The sequence below is a fragment of the Octodon degus genome, unplaced genomic scaffold (genome assembly GCF_000260255.1).
Source record: "Octodon degus isolate 3935 unplaced genomic scaffold, OctDeg1.0 scaffold00064, whole genome shotgun sequence".
Taxonomy (NCBI): domain Eukaryota; kingdom Metazoa; phylum Chordata; class Mammalia; order Rodentia; family Octodontidae; genus Octodon; species Octodon degus.
Window position 1 is genome coordinate 6,516,338 of NW_004524640.1, and position 21,350 is coordinate 6,537,687.

At 40.3% G+C, this 21,350-nt stretch overlaps 1 protein-coding gene across 2 annotated transcripts in view; it reads left to right on the forward strand.

The window, feature by feature from the left end:
- Sspn (sarcospan) overlaps positions 1 to 21,350 on the forward strand; it is a 37,784-nt gene that overhangs the window by 8,802 nt on the left and 7,632 nt on the right. The window contains exons 1-2 of one of the 2 annotated variants that reach the window (XM_023718981.1): positions 7,540 to 7,634; positions 21,168 to 21,254. In XM_023718981.1, the coding sequence (XP_023574749.1) occupies positions 21,198 to 21,254 (57 nt within the window). In that variant the 5' untranslated portion in view covers positions 7,540 to 7,634; positions 21,168 to 21,197. Of the gene's footprint in view, positions 1 to 7,539; positions 7,635 to 21,167; positions 21,255 to 21,350 lie in introns of those variants that run through there. The other variant, XM_004634565.2, reaches the window with a different exon arrangement.

Below are 21,350 nucleotides of genomic sequence, written 5' to 3' on the forward strand. Positions count from 1 at the left end.
TGGACTATCATTGCTGGGCTACAGCCCCCTCCTAACACACCCATGGATGTGCTTCAGCACTGTGTTTCTTCGGGATGGCAAAGGCCAGCTCGTGACTGGACACTAGAAGGCAAAGAGATTGCAATCGCACGTTCTTGGATTCTGCTGATTTTCCTGGTCCTGCGTCTGTCATTCTAGAACTGAGCAGCTCTCCCTGGCCTGGCCTGGTGCTGGGAGACGAGGTGAGATGTCCTGTAGTGACTGCTTTAGTGACAGCCCGCTTGACTGTTGTTATTAAGGTGTCAGATTGTTGTTATTCAAGTATATTCATTAGCATGAGCCACTAAAACACCATTTTAAGATAAGTTATTATCGAGGCATCTCTGTTGTGTAGAGGATAATGACAGGAGACCAGAAAAGAGGTGGAGTTGTTAATGTGTTAACTAGACTTTGACTAGGGTATAACTACAGAAAAGGAATAGCACCCTTGGGCCGTCTAAGGTATCAGGTATGGGACACATATCGGACCATTAGGCCTGGGCTGAGCCTTATCTCCTGTTGAGCTGTGCCAGGAAAGCTGTACAGGAGATCTGTTTCAGGAGCCAGGCAGACCATTTTGTTTTCACCCTGCCTTCTGGTGTGTGTGTGTGGGGATCTTTTAGGGTAGCTAAGTGACCGCCAGGACACTGGGGACGTGAGGCTGTTAGAAGGGCAAGCTAGGACTCTGAGATAAAAAAGAAAAAGAAAAAAATCAAGAAAGGAAAAATAGCTTTCTCACAAATGCACACAACTGAAACCCTCCAAGCCCTGGCGTGAGTGTACGTGTGACCTGCCTGGTGAGCCTACATCCTTCTCCATGCACTCTCTCTACTAGTTTGACTGGGAAATGGAAGGACCAAACCCACCCCGAGTAGCCTGGGATTATACTCTATTCAACAGCAAGTAGCCTAAGATGCTACTTGCTTATTCAAGGGCTTAGGTCTGTGTTTGGGCCTCTGAGATCACCTATAATTTTTTTTTTTTTAAACAAACATTGAGTGACCGAAACCATTGTGTCATAAAAGCCTGGATAAATGATTCTCCTTCGAGTTGCCCAGTCTAGTGAGTCACCGAGTATTCCACTGGGAGACCTCCCTGAAGCCTCCTTGCCTTTCTCTGTAGCCTTCACACACGTACCTTACAAAACCTCAGTGTCTGGCTGACCGTGTTGCCATGGCAGGCATGCAGGGCAGGCTGCTGGCTGCTTGGGAAGGCTGACCTGCAGAAATGACAGGGCCACGTGCGGGTGAGGGAGGGCACTGCTGTGCGTGGCTGAACGATCCCTTCCATTTTATTTCTTTAATGTGCTCCCACTTACAAAAGCCACTGGATAATACTTTTTCAAGGTTGAACAAGGTATCTTCTTATTTGTGCTAGTATTACAAGGTTATATAATTGAATTTATATTGATTTATCGTAGCTTCTATTTAATAGATTTCTGTTTCTTGTACTATTTCACATAGATGCCGAAGGGCACGAGGGACTGCAGAATGATCTCTACAGCCATTTTTAAAATTGGGCCTAATATGAGAACCTGCTTAATTGTGCCCAGTTTATAGTCATACCGTTGGAGCAGGCTAACTGCGCATTAAATTCCTTTCTCACCTCTGAGGGCTTGAGCACTCCTAAGGTGAAACAAATGAAATATAAATTGTGTATTTTTTTCCCCTAAACATGTGCCAATGTTGTTTCTCCTATTGATTCATGAAAAACCAGGCTGGAACACAATCTTGTTGTTTTTTAAACTTTCTTTGGCAAAGGGTTGTTTTGCAAAAGTAGGTATTGATACAATTGTGGGTGACCAGTGTCTCGTAAGTCACTCACAAGTGAATGAGACAGTTGATAAGGAATAGAAGCCTGAGAAAGAAAGAGTACTTCAGTCCATCAGAAATTCTGACATCTTGACCACCAGATGCTCTGTGTAGTTCCAGGTGCTGGACAGAGTAGCCTCGCCGAGGTGTCTAACTCCAGTAGAGGAGACACATTCACAGTTCGTTACAGGACAATTTAGATACCCAAGTTCCGGGTAATTGATCCCGGACCTTTTATGGAATAGTTCAGGGAGGTCACAAGTGACAAAGTCAGGGACCCAGAGCCCGAACTGTAAAAGGGGCTCCAGCTTTGGAGTAAGATGAGTACAAGGAGAAGCCTGGATCACTAATTTCTAACCATTTTCCAAAACCTATTTGGAAATGAATCATTATTTTCATTTCTGAGTGAGTTTGAGTGAGTATGGGAAAGTCTATGATTTTTTTTTCATTATAAAAATTTTAATTCCAAAGTGACAGAATAAAAGAACCACTTATCCATCCCTAGCTTCCTTGAATTGTAATATTTTTCATACTTTTATTTTACTTATTATTTTTTTAAATTTTATTTTATTTTGTCACTTGGAGACAGGATTTCACTCTGCAATTCAGTCTGGCCTTGAACTCACATCAATCCTCCTGTCTCACTAGAACTTTTTGTGGAATATCCTAACCTCAAACTATTAGAAGTGCTGGTCATTTACTTGCCATTCCAGTATTTATCTTATGTTTTACTCTTAGTACTTCTTTGCTATCATGAAAACTTTTTCTTAGTTCAATTGTTTTGAAACATTTAATTTTTAATTAATTAGTATTTAATTTTCTGAATATTGCTTAATCTTAATTTTTGTTCTAAGATTTATACTATATCTTTGACTTACAATTTATTTAAAAGACATTGTATTAAATAGATAAATAAATAAATAAATAAATAAATAAATGCAAATTTAAAAAATCCTCCTGCCTCAGCCTCCTGAGTACTGGGATTACAGGTGTGTACCACCACACCTAGCAGGTTTTTTTTTTTAAAGAAGGAAAGCATTATGTTACATTGATGATTTCTGTCTTATATGCCAATGTTGCTGCATAATTTTATTTTATATAAAAATTTTATAAATGCATATAATATAAATTAAATAATTTTAATATAAATATAGTATAAATTTATAAATTTTTATTTTATCTTATGTGACAATGGTCACCCCCAATTATATCAATACCTACTTTTGCAAAACAATCTCTTATTAAGTGAATACCATAGTTCCTGGCTTTCTGTGTGGATATTTTAGCTTCTTTAAGATATATTTCTAGAAGGTGAATTAGTGAGCAGTAAGAATTATTGGGTAATGCTACATTTTCAGTTTACTCTTCCAAATCATTCTATAAATCCAAATTTGTACCAATTTATACTTCCAGTTTCCTTTCATCTCTCTTATTTGTGTGGAGTGGTATGTTTAGGTTTTTTTTTTTTTTTCTGATTACTACTAGAGTTAAACATTTTTACGTTGATTGGACACTTTGATTCTTTCTTATCATTTATTTTATTAAAACATTTGCTATGGATTGTTTCTTTCTGATTTCTAGGACTTATTACTTTGTTACTAATCTTTCTAGTTTTACATACTGAGAATATCTTTTTTGAGTTAGTACTTTTTTATCAAAATATTTAATCTTAATAGTTTTATAATTATTGATCCTTTTAATGGTGTGTGCTTTGCTATATTTTAAAGAAACTTCTCCATATTTCAATGCCATAAACAAGTTTTATGCCGCTTTCTAGAGATGTCAAAGGTTTGCCTATGCCTGTAGTGAACGTTTTGCATGCGATATGAAATAGGTTCTGTATTTAGTTATTTTCTCATACAGATTGCTAATTTCTTGGTACCAATTAATACACAGTCCTTTTTGGCTGGGGAAAGAGCTCAGTGGCTTAAGCACCTGCCTGGCAAACACTAGGCCCTGAGTTCAATCCCCTGTACCAAGCAAAACAAAACAAAAAACTAACAGAAGAACCATTTGGGGCCAGGGAGATAGCTCAGTAGAATAAGTGCTTACCTGGCAAGCACAAGGGCTTGAGTTCAATCCCTGGCTCCACTAAATAAATAAATAAATAAATAAATAAATAAATAAATAAATAAAATAAAATAAACAGTCCTTTCCGTATGGATCTGACATGCCTACTTATCAAGTGTCATCTTCCCATATTAAATTTCATTCAAGATTCTCTTCAGTTCCATTGATTTGTCTATTACCACATCAATATCATACTATCCACTAGAAAACATTATGTCTCTGATTATGAAGGTAACAGGGCGAACAGCCTGGCCTTTCCCCATCTGCTTCTTCAAAACTGTCTGCATGAGTCTTACCCACTTTTGCTTCTTTCTTTACTCAAAAAGTAACCTTTCACATTCCAAGAAAAATACTTTGGGTATTTTTATGGAATCCACCCTCCCTGATCCCCAGTATTAGGAAGTGAACCTAAGGCCTTCATATTGAACTAGAACTTGTGATCCTCCTGCCTCAGCCTCCCCGGGTACTGGGATGGAATTTATACATTCTATACATGAACAAAGAAGAGATCATTTATTTGACTCTTTCTGCTTGTCTTTTGATAACTGATTTCAACTCAATTACTGCGTGTTCATTTTATGTGTTTTCTGTCATACAAATTCTTTGATATTTGATGAGATTTGGAGGCTAATTTTTGTGAACACTCCATGCATGTTTGGAAATAATGATCATCTCATTGGGACTTAAGATTCTCCAGTCACTTATAAAATCAAGCTTGTTATCATGCTAATCTTCTATATAATTACTGGTTTTCTCTGCTTGATCTAAAGTTGGCTGAGAAGTCTATGTTAAACTTTCCAAAAATATGTAGATTTGTTTATTTCTCCTTGTAATTCAGCCTATTTCCACTCAGTCATTTTAGTCTACTTAGTAGCTATACTCAGTTAACAATTGCAAAGCATTCCTCTGGTGGTAGGTTGAGAGCAGTTTTCGCCTGAGTGTTTTCAGAATATGAGTTCCATCTCTGGAGCGCAGCTGTTGCCGATGAGTGTGCTCAGCGCCTAACGTTAGTCCCACGTGAAGAACACACCCGGAATTTTCTCTTTGTTCTCGATGTTGTACAGTTTAGCTACCATGTATCTAAATAGTTTCTAGGGACTGCGAATGTTTCCTGAATTTAAGATTTTTGTGTTTTTCATTAATTCAAAAAACAAACAAACAAACAAACCCAGCCCCTCCCTCCCAGCTCTCTGTTCTTGACTTTTCTAAAATTGTTGTGAGGTGGGGTTTACAGCCCCCCTGCTCCAACTGCCCTATTTCCTAGCCTACCACAGTTCATCTGTCTTTATCCCTCTCTGCTGCATGTTCTTATTATTTCCTCAGATCTTCTAATCCCACTCCCCTCTTCATTTAGATTTTCATCTGCCTTTTTCTCTCTCCATTGAGTTTCTAACTATCCATCTTTCTTTCTTTTGTACAATTTCTGTTTTGTTGTTACTGGCATTTTTAAAATTTCAAATATTTCTAGTGTTTACGAAAAGTGCTCTTCATTCGTGTTTTCGACTCTGTCTTGTTTGTATGTCTTTAATAATTTTTTTCAAAGTCTTTAATAATTTTTAATATACCTTTTCATGGATTCTCTGCGTTGGTACCAATATTCGGAGTTCTTATGGCTTCTGTCCTCAGAGTGTGTACACTATTATGCACACGACTGCTGACCTTTACTGATGAGTTCCTTCTTGTGTTTGCTAATTTTGGCGTATGCATTCATCCTGCAGGAGGTTTGCTGCATGCTAATTTAGTGGACCCTATTTGAGGGTGAAACACTTCTGCATATTTTTGTCTTAATATGAATGTGTCTGGAGCCATTTTTCTCTAGACTGCTCATATGGAAAATTTCAAGCATACACGAAGGAGATAAAATTTAGACTGGGCCTGAGTAAGGGCCCCATCCTGCAGCCCCCCCGCAGTGCTCAGCGTGTGGTCAGCCTTGTTCATCTACTTCTTACTGTCCTTCCTCCGCCCTCACGCACCGCACGTTACATTATTTTGGAGTAAATCTTCAACTTCATATAATTTCACTCATAAACAATTTTACTATCTAAACTGAATGACAGAGACTATAAGTAATCAAAATACCAACATCACGCCTAACAAGCTAATTTCGCGGAATCCAATCAGTGTGCAAATGTCCGTGATTAAGTCATGAGTATTTTTTTCAGAGTTTGTTCGAAATCAAGATCCCCTTCAGCGGTATATACTGCAACTGATACATCTATTTTTTTATGCCTCTTTTACTCAAAAATTTGTGCTTTCTTCTTTCTATTCTGTCTCTCTTCATCTCCCTGTCCCTCTCATACTTCATTTGTTTAAATAACCAAGTTTTTATTCAGGGTCATTTTCAGGATAGTTCCTCTGAATTACAATTTTCTATACAATATGGATTTTTCTCACTTAACACATATTTTGGGTAATAAATGAGCTAACATATATTAAGTAAGTAGTACACACATTGCATACCTCTTTGAGGTAGAAAATACCTCCGACAAGGATTAAAGAATGCATACAACTGGATTTAAGATAGTTGATGTAGGAGTATCATTACACCAGATAAATAAGAAAGAAAAAGGACATTTTGGGTCAAAGACACAACTCATATCCTATCATTATTTTACCCTGGTTTTGATCCAAAACCAATTTTATTGCCTAACAATTCTGTTGTTTTGTTTATCCAATCTTTTGAGGATGCAATTGGCGAAATGCCCAGAAATTCCTATGAATTAAGAACCCTCATCTACATATACAAATCTATATTAAAATCCTGAAATGAGATCCCATATAGAGGTCTTCTACTTGAAGGGTTCTTGATAAGAGAGACACTGGGGAAGCTGTGGGATTTTTTTTCTACTTTTCAGAGTTGATGGAACATGCATTCATAAGATTGAATGCCTGCCTGTAATCCCAGAAGTTTGGAGGTTGAGGCAGGAGGATCGCTGTGAGTTCAAGGCCAGCCTAGACTGCATAGCAAGACCCTGTCTCAAAAATCTAAAAAAATTCTTTTGACAAAATTTTAAAAGTTTCAATGTTGTAAAATGTCGAGTAATTCACTGTCACTTTCAAGAAGGGTTTGGAACTTTTAGCAACTCGGTGCTGGCCCAGATCTTGTGTTCCATCCTAGCTTTCTAGCAGCAAGCTTCCTTTGGGTAGAAACATTAAAGAAAGCACACTCTCTTCATAGGATCTAGGTGATTCAGTCTCTTCTGATCCAGTTGCTATTCACAAGTTCCAGATTGTTTTTTAGCGGTGCCGTGACAGTAGTTTTCTAATATTGCGTAAAGTGATAAAGGAGTCAGCACATGCACATCTGCACAACATGCAGGTACTGAGAAGCAGGAGCGCCCCTCAGCAATACATTTGTCTTCCCAATCTTTCTGTGCTTCTACAACCAATCTGGCCAGGCTACATAGCAATGCAAATTTCAAAGCAAAATCATTGGAAGCTATTAAGAAAATACAAGTATAATTCTGGATATTGAATACTTTCAACTCATAAGAAAAACTCACCACTTTGAATTGGGAAGAAGATATCTCATTCCTACAGAGGACATCAGCCTGGTATCAATCGCAGCTCAACACGCTGTGCTGCTTTCTCCATCAATCAGACCTTTGATCACGCAACTGGTGAATTCATTCTCATGGCTGGCAATTATTTGCTCAAGAATCCCCTCACAAGATCTTGGAAATTGGGGTGTTGCCATTTATTTTTCAAGGAGATACAGAATGAAGGAAGTCGCAGGAGAGAATAGACCCACATTTGTGTTTTCAATGCTATGAGCATGGAAGTAGGGGTTTTATTTATTTATTTATTTATTTATTTATTTATTTTATGTATTTGGTTCAGGGCCTCACTATGCAGCTCAGACTTGGTAGTGATCCTCCTGCTTTCAGCCTCCTTAGCGCTGGGATTACAGGCATGAGCCGCCATGACTGTACTTGGTCGCCAGCTCAGCATGCCCCCCGTGGTGGGTCTGGCAAGTCACACAGTACCAAAGATCGCACCCTGGTCCCTGCACTTGCCGAAGTAGATGCTTAGTCCGCTGACACAGAAGTAATTTTCATTTATTTTTTTCTGTATTTTAGGGAAGGGTCTACAGGTTGTTCAGAGTCTCACTACTAGATCAGACTTATAGTAATCTGCCTGTTTATAGCCTCTGAAGAACTGGGATTACAGGCGCGGGCCACCATGCCCAGTCTCAATTATTGTCTCAGAGTGCCCCAGGGGGCAAGGCCAGCACAACAGGCCAGGGGATCGAACCCCCAGCCCCTGTACCTGCTTGCAGGTGCTTTAATCCACTGAGATAGTTGGCCAACCCCACAGAAGTAAATTTGATTTGATGTCACATATCCTTGTGACTTCACATGTGAAAAAACGTATCCATTTACAGTAATGCAGACATACACCTGTCAGCATCAACTCTTCAACCAAAAAGACAGTTAAAATGAGAAAAAAGGAAAAGAAAGATTGAATGGATGTTGCAGAGAGGCTGAAGTTAGGTGTGGCTGAAGGAGTGTCTTTTCTCTTTTCATGCCAAAAAGAAATAATTTGTGTGTGTGTTTGTGTGTGTGAGAGAGGGAGAGAGATAAAGTTTATATGAAGAACTGCATTCTGTCTGGGAAATTTTGACCTGGATCTCTAATATATACTTTAAAAAATAATCTCTTGGATCATCTTTGCAAAGCAAATATTACAAATTGGCCCCCTCCAACTTCCAGAAAGATATGGAAGTATGTGGATGAGCCTGTATGTCACAAAGCCATACTTTTTGTGCACAGGGAGAACTTAGCTCTTTGTAACATGAGAATTTCTGCACTAGAGCTTTCCAACAATATTTGCTCTAATAATAACAGACTTAAATCAGTGAAGCGCTGAAGTTGTGTATTCTTAATTTAAAAGAACAAGTAATTGAATATCTTCCTGGTGTATCATAGGCCACTGCTTAGTAAAAGTTCCTAGCTATAAAAAGTTATTGCTAAACCAGGTGTGGTAGCTCATGCCTGTAATCCCAGCAGCCTGGGAGACTGAGGCAAGAGATTATAAATCGGAGCTGAGCCTGGGCAGGGGAGCTTCGGCAACAAGTGACATGGGATATACTCATTGCAAATGCCCCGGGTTCAATCTCTAATACTTGATAGAAAAAATGAAAGGGAAGGGAAGGGAAGGGAAGGGAAGGGAAGGGATGGTAGGAGAAAACTTAAAAGAGAAAAATATTCTAGCTAGCTATTATTTTATTCACAGTGGAAAAGAAACAGCTATTTTGAGCCTAGTGTCATAAAACCAAGGAAAAATCTTCAAGATTATTAGATCTCTGATGGCTAATTTCTGTACACCAATGCTCACTACTGAGAGACAGGTTGTTGCTGTATTTCCCCACATTTTGACACTCAGATTTTCCTTAAACGCTTGGGTTAGTTTTCAATCTTTATAGTTGTACCCCATCACTTCTATAATTTGCCATGAATGTCTTGTGCACCAAGCTTGGCTGAGCCCCACTGTATTTTTTTAAAAAGTAATATTAATTTTGAATCTGTTATGTGCAGAACACGCATATTTTACTGAACAATGCATTTTTTTTCTCAGAAATGAAATGCTCAACTCTGTAAAACCACAATGGTATAATCAGAGAAACATACATAGCTTGGCATGCTCATTGAGACTGGCGTTTCTTGGGCGGTAGATAATAAATAGGTCTGTAGCAGAAATAAAAGGAAAAGAAGCAGATAAGAGTTTTATCCCTCTTAGGTATTTGCAAACTATCTATGTCAACATTATTTCAAAGATGTTTGATAAAGGGATTCTGGCAACGAAAGCAAAAGTAGCCCAAGTCATTAAATGAATGGATCCATTTCTTTATTTGACAAGTATTTATTGACTATCTTTTTTATGTATTGGTTATGAAACTAAGGCCTATAGGTATGCTGTCTCATTTAATCTTTCACCAACTTATGAAATGTGCCTCGCTGGTATTACCCCAGTCATGATGCAGCTTAGGCTTTACCTCTCATCTTGTTCCATGCCCATTACCTAAAAAGCAGTGGAGTTGGACTTGAACTCACATCAACCAAATCCAGCTCTGAGATCAGCCCCATCTCTATGTTTAGCTATGAGACCAAATTTGCTATGACTCTTATCTAGTTGCCCTCTGGTGTCGCCTGTCTAGGTCCACTCATGTTGGGTGTAGAGCTGTAGAAACTTTGATTACATGCGGTGGATACATGTTGAAATTACAGAGCTGCAAAGGTTTCCTGAAAAAACAACAGCAAACTCACTCTGTGGTTTCTTTGATTTTCATTTTTTCTAATGGGATCTAGAGATGACCAGTGCACTTTTCAAGGGGTTTGTGGTTTATATTTTGTTAATCATTCTATGCCATGCTTGCTGGGGGGAACCTTATGATGATCCATGCTCTGCCCCCGGAACTCTTCCCAAGAGCTCTCAGAGTAGAGATGTACTTACATGTTTGTCTGCAGACTGCTTCTCCACCCTAAAACTTAAGGCCTACCAAGGAAGGATTTTATTTTTAAATGTATTTGGTACAAGGTCTCACCATGCAGCTCATACCCATAGTGATCCCCCTGTTTTCAGCCTCCCCAGTGCTGGGATTACAAGTGTGCGCCACCGTGCCCAGACTTGGTGGCCAGCTTAGGGTGTGCAGGGGTGGGGCCGGAGCAACATGTGGTGCTGGGAATTGAAACCTGGTCCCTGAGCCTGCCTAAGCAGGCACTTAGTCCACTAAGCTATCTTGTCAGTGAAGCAGGGATTTTCATCATTACTCTTCTCTGTGGATTGCCAAGCCTCAAAGAGAGTACACAGTAAGTACACAATGAGTGTTTGTTAGAAGGACAGAATGAGATTATTTCTAAAATGTGATAAAGTGCTTATATTTACATATATTATTCATTTCAGCTCAAATTTCAGAGTCAGTTACACTGGCTCCATTTGAGGTCAGAAGAAATAGGAGAAAAACAGTACTTACTATGATTCCAGGTACATTACTTAAGACCCTGAAAAACAAATTCTAAAGTAAGCGTTGTTTTTTCTACTGTATACATGATAAAACTGGATCTCAGTGATTGAGTGGCCATCTCATCCAGCTTGGGTTGTGAGATTTCCTACTCACACTAAGCTTCAGGAGTGAAGCTTTAGCCATGCAGGAGAAAAGCAGCTTCGAGAATGTTTGCCAGATCTCTGAGTTCTCATGTAGAGAGCTGTCAGGGACTGTACTCTGATGGGTATAGCTGCGAACCCTTGCTGTGGACCATGCCTTTCAGCATAAAGCCCTTCTGAGCTTCAGCTTCTTCCTCTTTGAAATGGGACTCATAGCAGTGATCACCTCAGAGGACGTTTGTGGGGATGAAACAGGGTAACTTATATGAGGTGCTTGGTAAGGTGTCAGGCATACAAGGCTAGTCAATGTTCACATCAAAATATCAAATCATCTAGACTTAATGACTTTTCCTTGCATGACGTTCATGCCAAGTGCTGATTGACGCTCATACTAAGTCAACTTTATGATATTTGTCACCAAGACAGTCTCTGTTCTTTGTTTTCTTTTTCTTTCTTTCTTTCTTCTTCTTGTTCTTTTTTTTTTGTTTTTTTTTTTTTGTTTTTTGTTTTTTTTGTTTTTTGGTACTGGGTATCAAACTCAAGACCTTGCCTTTGCCAAGCAGGTGCTTATGCTGCTGAGCTGTATCCCCGGCCCCAACAGCGTCCATACTATAAACATGGTCATTGCTAGTACATTAAGAGCCTGTAAATATATGCTGAACTTGGTGTATTCAAATGAATGTATACATAACTCTATTTGTAATAATAATTTTAGTGGTTGTTACTAACAATTCTCTAGCTATAAGACAGACATTATCATACCTGTTTATATTATCATTAATCCTTTAATTTTTATCTTTTTTAATCAGTTTTTAATCCTATAATTTTTGTCACTAATTATTAATTTTTATTAAACATATCATTATATTTAATACAATTAAAATATTATTGTCTTTGTTTATAGATAAGGAAACTGTGGCTAAAAATATTAACTTTACTCAAAATTAAAGATCTTTTCCATTATGAACTTTATTTACTCTAAAGTTCAGATCTTTTCCATTATGTACCACTGTCTTCTTCATTATACTTATAGTTTTATACTTGTTTTTAACCAACCAAGTAGAGTTATTGTTTGTTTGTTGAGTGAAGTTTATTTTGATGTTTCTTATTTTCTAGTATATTTTCTCTTCTTTGCCTTTCCTAATAGGGGAAAGAGCACATTTCTAAGGCTTTTTATTTTGATTTTACCTAAAAATATACTATACTATACTATACTATACTATACTATACTATACTATACTATACTATACTAATATAGTATATTATACTATACTAAATGTAGGGAAGGACTCTCCTTCATTTGGCACAGAGTCTCGCTGTGCAGCTCAGCCTCATAGGGATACTTCCATCTCAGCTTCCCAAGCACCAGGATTACAAGTGGGCACCACAATGCCCAGTTTCAGTGGCCAGCATGTTTTTCCCATGGTCCTGAAGCTGGCACAGCACGCAGTACCAGGGATCAAACCTGGGTGCTTGCTCTTGCCAGGCGGCAATTGGACTGCCTATCTCCCCAGCCCAGGGGTATCCCTCATAATGCTATTATATATAAGTCCTATTTCATTATCACTTAAACCTTGTCTTTAAAAATAATGCATAGTAGAAAAAATCCATCTGACACCAGACCTTTTGCATTATAAAAGAGATGAGGAGTCCTGGGAGGTGATCAGAGAGGGAAAGGGATGAGCTCAATTTGGTTGCTCTTTCCCTCCAGTGGCATTGCCCAGTGTCACACCACTGACGTGGTAATCAATTGTCCTGAACGTCAGGTGCTTTCTTGCATAGTGAGGACAGAAGTGTAAATTCTGAAGGGCAAGGTCTATACCCTCCTCCTCCCTTTCCTAACATAGTAAAGTGCTGAGCTAAGCTTCGCTGAGAATGATACCAGATGGCAGTGCCCATTGAGAGCAAAATCTCACAGATGATGCTATAATCATTTTTATCTAGTACCAAGCATTAGTAAGTGAGTACAACAGTGCCCCTAATGCACAGTTTTGTCTTCTGCAGTTTCAGTTACCTGCAACCAACAGCAACTTTAAAATTTGTTTATTTTAACTTTGGAATTTTACATTTAGTATTTTCAAATTCTTGCTGTTCAGCATAGCACAGTTAAATCTTGTGTCCTCCTGCTCCATTCTACCCAGGATGAGAATCCTCCCTTTGTCCAGTGTATCCATGTTGTATAAGCTACCCACCCTTTACTCAGAATAATTGTCTGGGTTATGAAGAAAACTGGCACTGTATTCAGGTAACACTGTCTTACGTATCAGGGCCTCAATGCGCAAGAGTAGCGTTGTGACAATTTTACTATAGCATATTGCTATAATTCTATTTTATTGTTTCTTTTTCTTGTAAATCTCTTTCAATGCCTAATATACTGTTATTTAAAGGAGTATGCATATATAGGAAAAAAACTATAGAGTTTTTTCCTGTATATGGGATTCATAGGATTCAATACTACCTGTGGTTTCAGGCATTTGATGAGGGTCTTGGGGCATATCCTAGGGACAAGGGAACCATTATTTATGAGGATTTCTTCTTGTCTGACTTCACTGCTCCTTTATCTTGACTCTGTACACTGATTTCAGGGATCCCAAATAATTAATAAACACTGAAGTGCCAAATATAGTACAAACCAATACCGGTTGGAAACCAAATGATTTTGTCCAAGAAGGGACTCAAGAGGAGACAGGCAACATAGTAGAGAAGTGGGACTATGCTAGAGAATGCCTGATGGTCAGCCATGGTTGTGGTTGTTGTGCCACAGAAATTAGCACTTGGATGGCTGGGGAGATAGCTCAGCGGCATAAGTGCTTGCCTGGCAAGCCCAAAGTCCTGAGTTTGATCCCCATTATCAAAAATAAACAGAGAAAACGAGCACTTGGTATGAGTAGCCCTTCTTCCTCAACTGGTTGGCAAACATTTGGTGTCGTGCCACTGCAGAAGTGGTACAACTCTGGAGGAGCTGACTGTGCTTTGGATTGGAATGGGTGCTGTCTGTCAGCAGTAGCAGAATCCCATGCCACTCTGATGACTTAGAGGTCTTCTCAGGTCATCAACCAGAAGCACAGAGCACAGAAGCTCTAAAAGTAAGTTGCATTTATGTAGTGTTGAAGTCCAGAGCAATGCGGGTACCCCCGGTGTTAAGGGCTCCTACATTAGAAAAGGTGGCATTTCTTTATGGGGAAGAATTCAAGCCGGTATTTTTACTGTTGTCCTATAAATATTATTACTTTTTATTAATATTATTAATATAAAAAATTTAAGGCATAGTGAGTGTATATACAACTGTTTATACTTCTGAAGCTTCAGTTCTCTCTCCCTTGGAGTGTGTACTCTTGAGAAACTAGGTAAACTCACTTATACATATGTGTGCATTAAGTACTATTTACCATTTTGAAAGTAGATATTATTATTATTATTATCATTGTGTATAATGAACAGCTCTCTACAGTATCCCACACGAGCTTGTGTGTCACCTGGATTCCTAATCATTCTAATAGAATCCACACCAACCGTCATAATATAGAAGGCTTGTGTTTAGACCAATGGTCCTCCAAGTGTTCCCCCAGCCCAACAATGTCAGTATGACCTAAGAACTTGTTTACAGTGTAGGATTCCAGTCTCTCCCTTGGACCTGTTGAATCAGAAATCTGGTACATGAGAGCAGTTTCTACCAAGCCCTTCAAGGGATTCTGAGCCAGTCTCTTATATTGTGTCTTCCCCTAAGACAACAACAATAAGAATCCAGAAAAATGCTTAACACATGCTAAAATATTCACTCTAATCCTGATCTCTTGATCTAATAAACAAATTTTAATAGATCTTAGAACATTCTTTTTCCTATTATTTAATTTTCTGGTACATTATAGGTTAATAATTTCCCTAAGTCTACACTCACTTGACACACTGTAATGTATTTATCATTTGTGGAAAATTATGTCTAGTATTTTACCTCAAATTATATCAAATCCATATAAATCTCTTCAAAAGTGTGCAGAGCAACATTTACAATTCTGCTGCTTCACTGATTGATCGATTTACTGTGCAAACAGGAGAAGCGAGTTCATCTTGTCACTATATTGATTAAATTAAAGCTCTTTAAATACAAAGGTGGGAGTTGATTAGCTCACAGGAGTAGAGACACATTTCAGGTTCACAGGTGAAGAGTGGGAATCAAGGCAGAAGAGGAACACGTAGAGGCACTTGACAGGGGGAAGCAGCTTGGTTGGTAACAAAAAAAGAATAAAGCAAGGGCCCACAAGATAGTTCAGTGGACTAAGTTCCTGCTTAGGCAAAGGCAGGGACTGGGGTTTGATCCCCAGCACCACATGCTGTGCCAGCCCCACCCCCAGGCGCACTGATCCAACCACTGAGACCAAGTGTGGTGGCGCACCCCTATAATCCCAGAGCTGTTGAGGCTGAAAACAAAAGGATCACTAAGAGTCTGAGCTGTGTAGAGAGACCCTATATCAAACAAATTTTTTTTAAAAAAAAGAAGAAGAAAGCAAATAAATTGGCAGCTGTGTGAATGGCACAAGACCAGAACATAAATACATACGATGTGGTGAGAAGTAAATACCAGCAATTTTTATTCTCACCTGTTTAGGGTGATACCTTCTAGCTGATGCAGAATAAAAAGGGGAAATATGCAGGTAAATCTCCAAGACGCTGGCCCTGAATTCACTTTTTATCCACAGTACCATCGCTTAAAAGACACCCTTGCAGGTACAATAAGCCAAATAAATAACAAAGCCAATGTGTGACAAGACTCAGGACTCCTGCATCTAGGAATAGATTTAACATCCAGACAGCATTTCAGCCCTGTTTAGGTCTCTAACTCCCAAGAGACTGCAGGCAGCACCCACAAAAAACAAAAAATATCTTCAGACAGAATGTAGAATTTAGAACTGAAGTTTTTCTCCTCCCACTAAAACTGTGGAAGCGCATATCTAAAATTGGGTTAAAATGATGATTGTTGTATTTTCCATTGAAGAAAGCTTTTCTTATCAATAAAACTATCCAATCAGACGAGGAACTTTACTAAGCCCTTGAATACCACTTGCCTTCTCAGCACCGGTTTCTAATGCCGCCCCTTTCTCTCTTGGCTTTGTGCTCTGAGCACTACCTCTCCACCTCAGGCCTGGGTGTCTGGTCTGACAAAAGCCTTCTTGAAAACCTCCCATAATTGCTTGTTTCCGGTAATGTGGGCCTCACCTCACCATATCTAATGGGAGCCCTGGCCCGGATTCCAGGAATGCTGTGCCAGAGAGGCCTGGGTTGTCTCACTCACTGCTTATTAACATGAGCTCTCCCTGCCTCGCCTGGGAAGCAAGAACACCCTGTCTTCCTGACATGGCCATGTCCTTCTGGGTCAGGAAGTAAGAGCATCAGTCTGGTAGGGGAGATTTGCTCTCCTCCACCTGGCCCTAGAGCCACTGAACACTAGAACATGCTTATGCTCCATGCCTATAAACTCTCCAATAAACTGAAATACTGTATTGTAACACACAAAGCCACGAGGAAGAAAAGAAGCCATGGTTGAGAATTTATCAAGTCCTAGCAGATGGCTAAGAAATTTAAATCTGAACTGAAGCTTTATAATGAGGGGATACAAGGACCTAGAAGTGAAGCTTTCAAAAATCCAAAAGGAGGGGCTGGCAAGATAGCTCAGTGGTCTAAAGCCCCTGATTAGGCAAACTTAGGCAACTGCAGGGACCACAGTTCCATCCCTAGTACCACCTACCTCACCAGCCCTGCCCCCAGGGCAGGCTGAGCTGGTCACATGAAAAAAAGAAAAAAAAATCCAAAAGAATAGCTAATTTAATAATATATTTTAGATATGACATGATAGGCAACCAAAATTATAAGAGATATATTTAAGATGCTTTCTGTTCAAAAGATTTCAAGGTTCTACATAGTTGAGTGAACTCGGATTCCTTTCTGTTTTCATGCTTGTAGGTAGGCCAGTGTTTCCTATGTTTTCAGAAGTTTCACAGAAGCTGACGACTAACAGATCCTCGTTGCCAGCCCAGACCTCACTCTCGAGCTCTAGGCCCAGATGGCTGAGCTTTCAGGCCATGTGTGTTAGTCATCCCCCACCCCATCCTGCTGCTGCTTTTCTATCTTGAGTCTCATGAGATGTCAATACCTTCTACCTGCATGTGCAGGTCAGGAAGGCCACCACTACCTTCTACCTGCATGTGCAGGTCAGGAAGACTACCACATGCCTTCCCAGGGTTCTCTTTTCTTCAGCGTGATAACTACTCATCTTTAGAGCTTATGGATTGGGCTGCTACCCCGACTCTATCTTCACCTCCACCTGAGTTCTCTTCTCTATAGGAGAATGGCTTTTTACCTGTTTTCCCCTTCCCAGATCTTGCCCCTGTTCACTGTACTCTCCATAGCCAGGTGGACTGTTCTAAAAGACATCTTTGCCTTGCTCTATAACATGCACTTTGCATTTCTCCACATCTTTGCATTACCACTACTCATCCTGCCCAAGATACCTTTCCTCATACCTTCCTTGTAGTTAATTTCTGCATAGCCTTCACAATCCATCTTCTTCCATGAACTGGCCTTCAGGTTAGCAATCCCTTCTGTGTATCCCTACAGTAGACATGGTTTTATTAGCTAACAATATTGTAATTTCACTCTCCTCTCTTGCCCCACTGGAATAAGGGATCCTGGAGGCTGGAAAATGCTTGGTGTAACCAACTATGTTTTTTCATCTCTCAATTCCCAGAGTCATACAATAGCACAGGCTCTGGCTATTATATATCTTCAATAAAGTTCTGCTGAGTGAATAAATGAAATGCTCTAGAATGAGGTCATGCATTTTTATGCAACATCTTGCTGGAAACCAGGCTAAATGAAGGCTACAAAGAAATAGCTACTGCAAAAAAGGGAAATTTTGTTCAAGCAGTGGCACTGAGTCAGATTTTTTAAAACGCTGGTCTGTTAGACCTGGTTATTTGAATGTATCGCTCAGAAAGACAAGGGAGAAAGTGTTGGCAGTTGTCAAACTCAGCACAGTAGTCTCTAGGGGCCAAACAATTGCAGGGCAGAAACCCTTAGCCCGTGCACCGACGGACAAAAACCAAAGACGGAGCGCAGCATATATTTGGGGACACGTGGTCCCCATAGAAACATGTTTAGAACCTTGACCCGGTTTGCTACCAACATACAAAAAAGAGTTCTTTCTTCTATTGTTTTGGCTTTCTGAATCCTCAAGGTGAGAATATATAGTAAATCCTGATAGAGCTTATGAGCTTGTACCTTGACTTGGTATTTTTTAAAATGTGCTTTTGAAAAGAACGTTATCCCTTACTTGGAAATGTCAGCCACCTGTAGGCCCCCCCCCCCCATCTTTAGTGTCATGTCCTCTGCACCTGACAGCCCTGCCCTGAAACCTGCCTCCTGGGGTCTGGTCTGCCTTACTTTCCATCCACACCTCTTCCACCCATGCCACGCTTATTTATTTTAATGTTGTGCCTCTCTACAGGAAACGTTATCTACTGCTATTAAACCACGAAGCTAGTCCTAATGACGGAAACCTTGGCAAAAGCCAGTACTAAAAGCTTTCTTTTAGCTTTTGCCTTTGGCTTCATGGTCTCATAGAAAAAAATTCTCCACTTGAAAAAAGATGCAGGTACAGGCAGTGTATTGAATATATAAGTAAGGAGAGGATAGGATAGATATCTTACCTTAAAGTGTTATGTTACCTTTTAAGATGCCAGCTCAGGGCCAGCCAAATAGCTTGGTGGATAGCACCTGCAAGCAGGCGCAGGGGCCAGGGGTTCAATCCCGGGGCCTACTGTGCAGGAACCACCCCCGGGACATGCTGAGAAAGCAATTGAGACTCAGTGTTGTGGTGGGCACCTGTAATCCCAGCTCTTGGGAGGCTGTATATAGGTGGATCACTACGAGTCCGATCTAGTAGTGAGACCCTGAATACCCTGTAGACCTTTCCATAATAATAATAATTTTAAAAAAAGATGCCAGCTCTACCACCCAAAATAGGATTGTCGATAGCTAGAAGTGGGCCCTGGTGGTGGGAATTGCAAACACTATTCTTATGGTTGGCGTCTGGCCGTCTCCCAAAAGCCTCGTGCAGTCACAGGTGGGCCTTTTCAGGTGGCTGGGTCTAGATTGTGTGATGCTGGGGTGAAGGTTGTGTGTGCGTACCAAATTAGCCCACAAACTGGGTTGATGTAGTTTTGGGTGTGGATAACGGTAAGGGCCTCCTGGGTGTGAGTGCTACCCACACCAAGGGATGTATAGCCTGGGTAACATCTAAGGGACTGAAAGAAGGCTGGCTGCTGCTGTCACCGTGGCTGCTTGCTACATGCTACTTTGGTGTTTTGCTGCCTTTCTGCCTTCTGCCTACTATGAGCTGCTTCTCCTCTGCCATGTGTCACCTTGCCTTAGAGCCAGTCAGCTGCAAACAGAAACCTCTACAAACTGAGCTGAAACAGACCTCTCCTCCCTTACCATTGCATGTCGGCTCTTTTGTCTCAGCTGTGACAAAAATAACTGAGACCATGATGATTTGCTGGGTGGTGCGCAGCTGTTGTTTTCAACATCTGTCTCTAGGAAAAATGCACTTACCAGAAAATGCAACTATGAGGGCCGGCGAGATAGCTCAGTGGCCTAAGCACCTGCTTAGGCAAACGTGGGGACTGGGTTAGATTCCCCGCACCACATGCTGCACTAGCCCAGCCCCTAGGCATGCTGAGCTGGTGACTGAGTCCAGGTGTGGTGGCACAAATCTGTAATCCTGGTGCTGGGGAGGCTGAAACCAGGAGGATCACTATGAGTCTGAGCTGCGTAGTGAGACCCTGAACCAAATACATTTTTAAAAAAGGAAAACAAAATGCAACTATGTCGCTTATATTTTTCACAGTAACAGATAGAACTTTACTGACATCTTGAACCTTGCAGATTTGAATGTGAATAGATTTGCTTTGATTAGAAGCTTTAATCAGTTTTAAAATCTCTTCATGCAAAAGAAAATGCAGTTTGACCAACAGACCAAGAATAGTGTCTTGTGTTCCTTTCGGCACTGTGGGGCCAGTGAGGCACAGCACCCTCTCGCGACTACTGCCCTTCGAAAACTTGGAAGCTACCATTCCCCCATCTCTAGTGTCTCTCTACAAGTCACGCAATCACCATGACGCGTACCTTCTGCTTGCGTTGTGCCTTTCTTTCTACCTTTTCTCTGAACTTGCCTGCTGCCCTCGAGCTCTGGCCACCTGACATATTAATATTGCACAGATTAGTAAAATACCATCCTCATCTCCGCATGGACAGCCATTCCACACCACCACGCATTTCCCCAAAACACGTCATCCCTGATCTGAAATTTTCCCAGGAGCTCCCCCACTTACTGAACTACAACCGCATGCTCTCATCTTCATCTTACTGTTTACATTGAGCCCTTACTTAATTCAGCCACGTATGCACTTGCTCTCTCTTCAACGCATGCTGTGTGGTCTCGCCTCTGCGCACCCCATAGAGCTGCTTTGCACCCAAGTGCCCTGCTTTGCATCCCAGTTCCATTGCTTACTTGCTTTGTGCCTTTGCTGCCTCCTTCGCAGTATGAGGATCATTATAGCACCCACTTTCTAAGGATTGTTGCCAATTACAGGCGGAAAGACATACAAGGCCCTTGGAAATGCTCCAGCACATACTGAAGGATTTAGTACATGTTAGAGGTCATTGCTGTTACGACTTGCAAGACGGTTTCACATCCACGTCTTGAGTGAAGCCTTTCACATTGCATGATTCAATTTAATTTCTTCCCCTTTTTATACTTCTCTGAATTATACCTTATATCTAATAATGCCCTGCCTTACAAAAGTGCAAGTACTTATTTTGGCCTATGCTGAACTAAAAACTGATGAAAGTCAAGAAAATATACATCGTGAAGTACCTTGCTCGGCATCTGTCCCACAAATAAACACTGGCCATGTTGAAATGAATTGGCTTTACTGCCTTAAAACTGTGTTCTACAGATGAGAGCAAAACACGACACATAAAGATAAGTAAAAAATGAGAGGAGCAGCTTGGTACCACAGATGTCACCTGTGAAAGACACCGAGGTCGATGCCTTTGGAATCCAGACCCGCCCTGATACCAACCATTGTTCTGTGTTCCCCATTACAGGTCTGCTTAGTGGCCTACCTGGGTTTGTTTATGCTTTGTGTCTCATATCAAGTCGACGAACGGACATGTATCCAGTTTTCTATGAAAGTAAGTTGGTTTTTTTTTTTTTTTCAAATCATCTCATAGAAGGAAACATGAGTACAACAATAAAGGAGGGCTTTGTAAGGGGCTGTATATCTGATG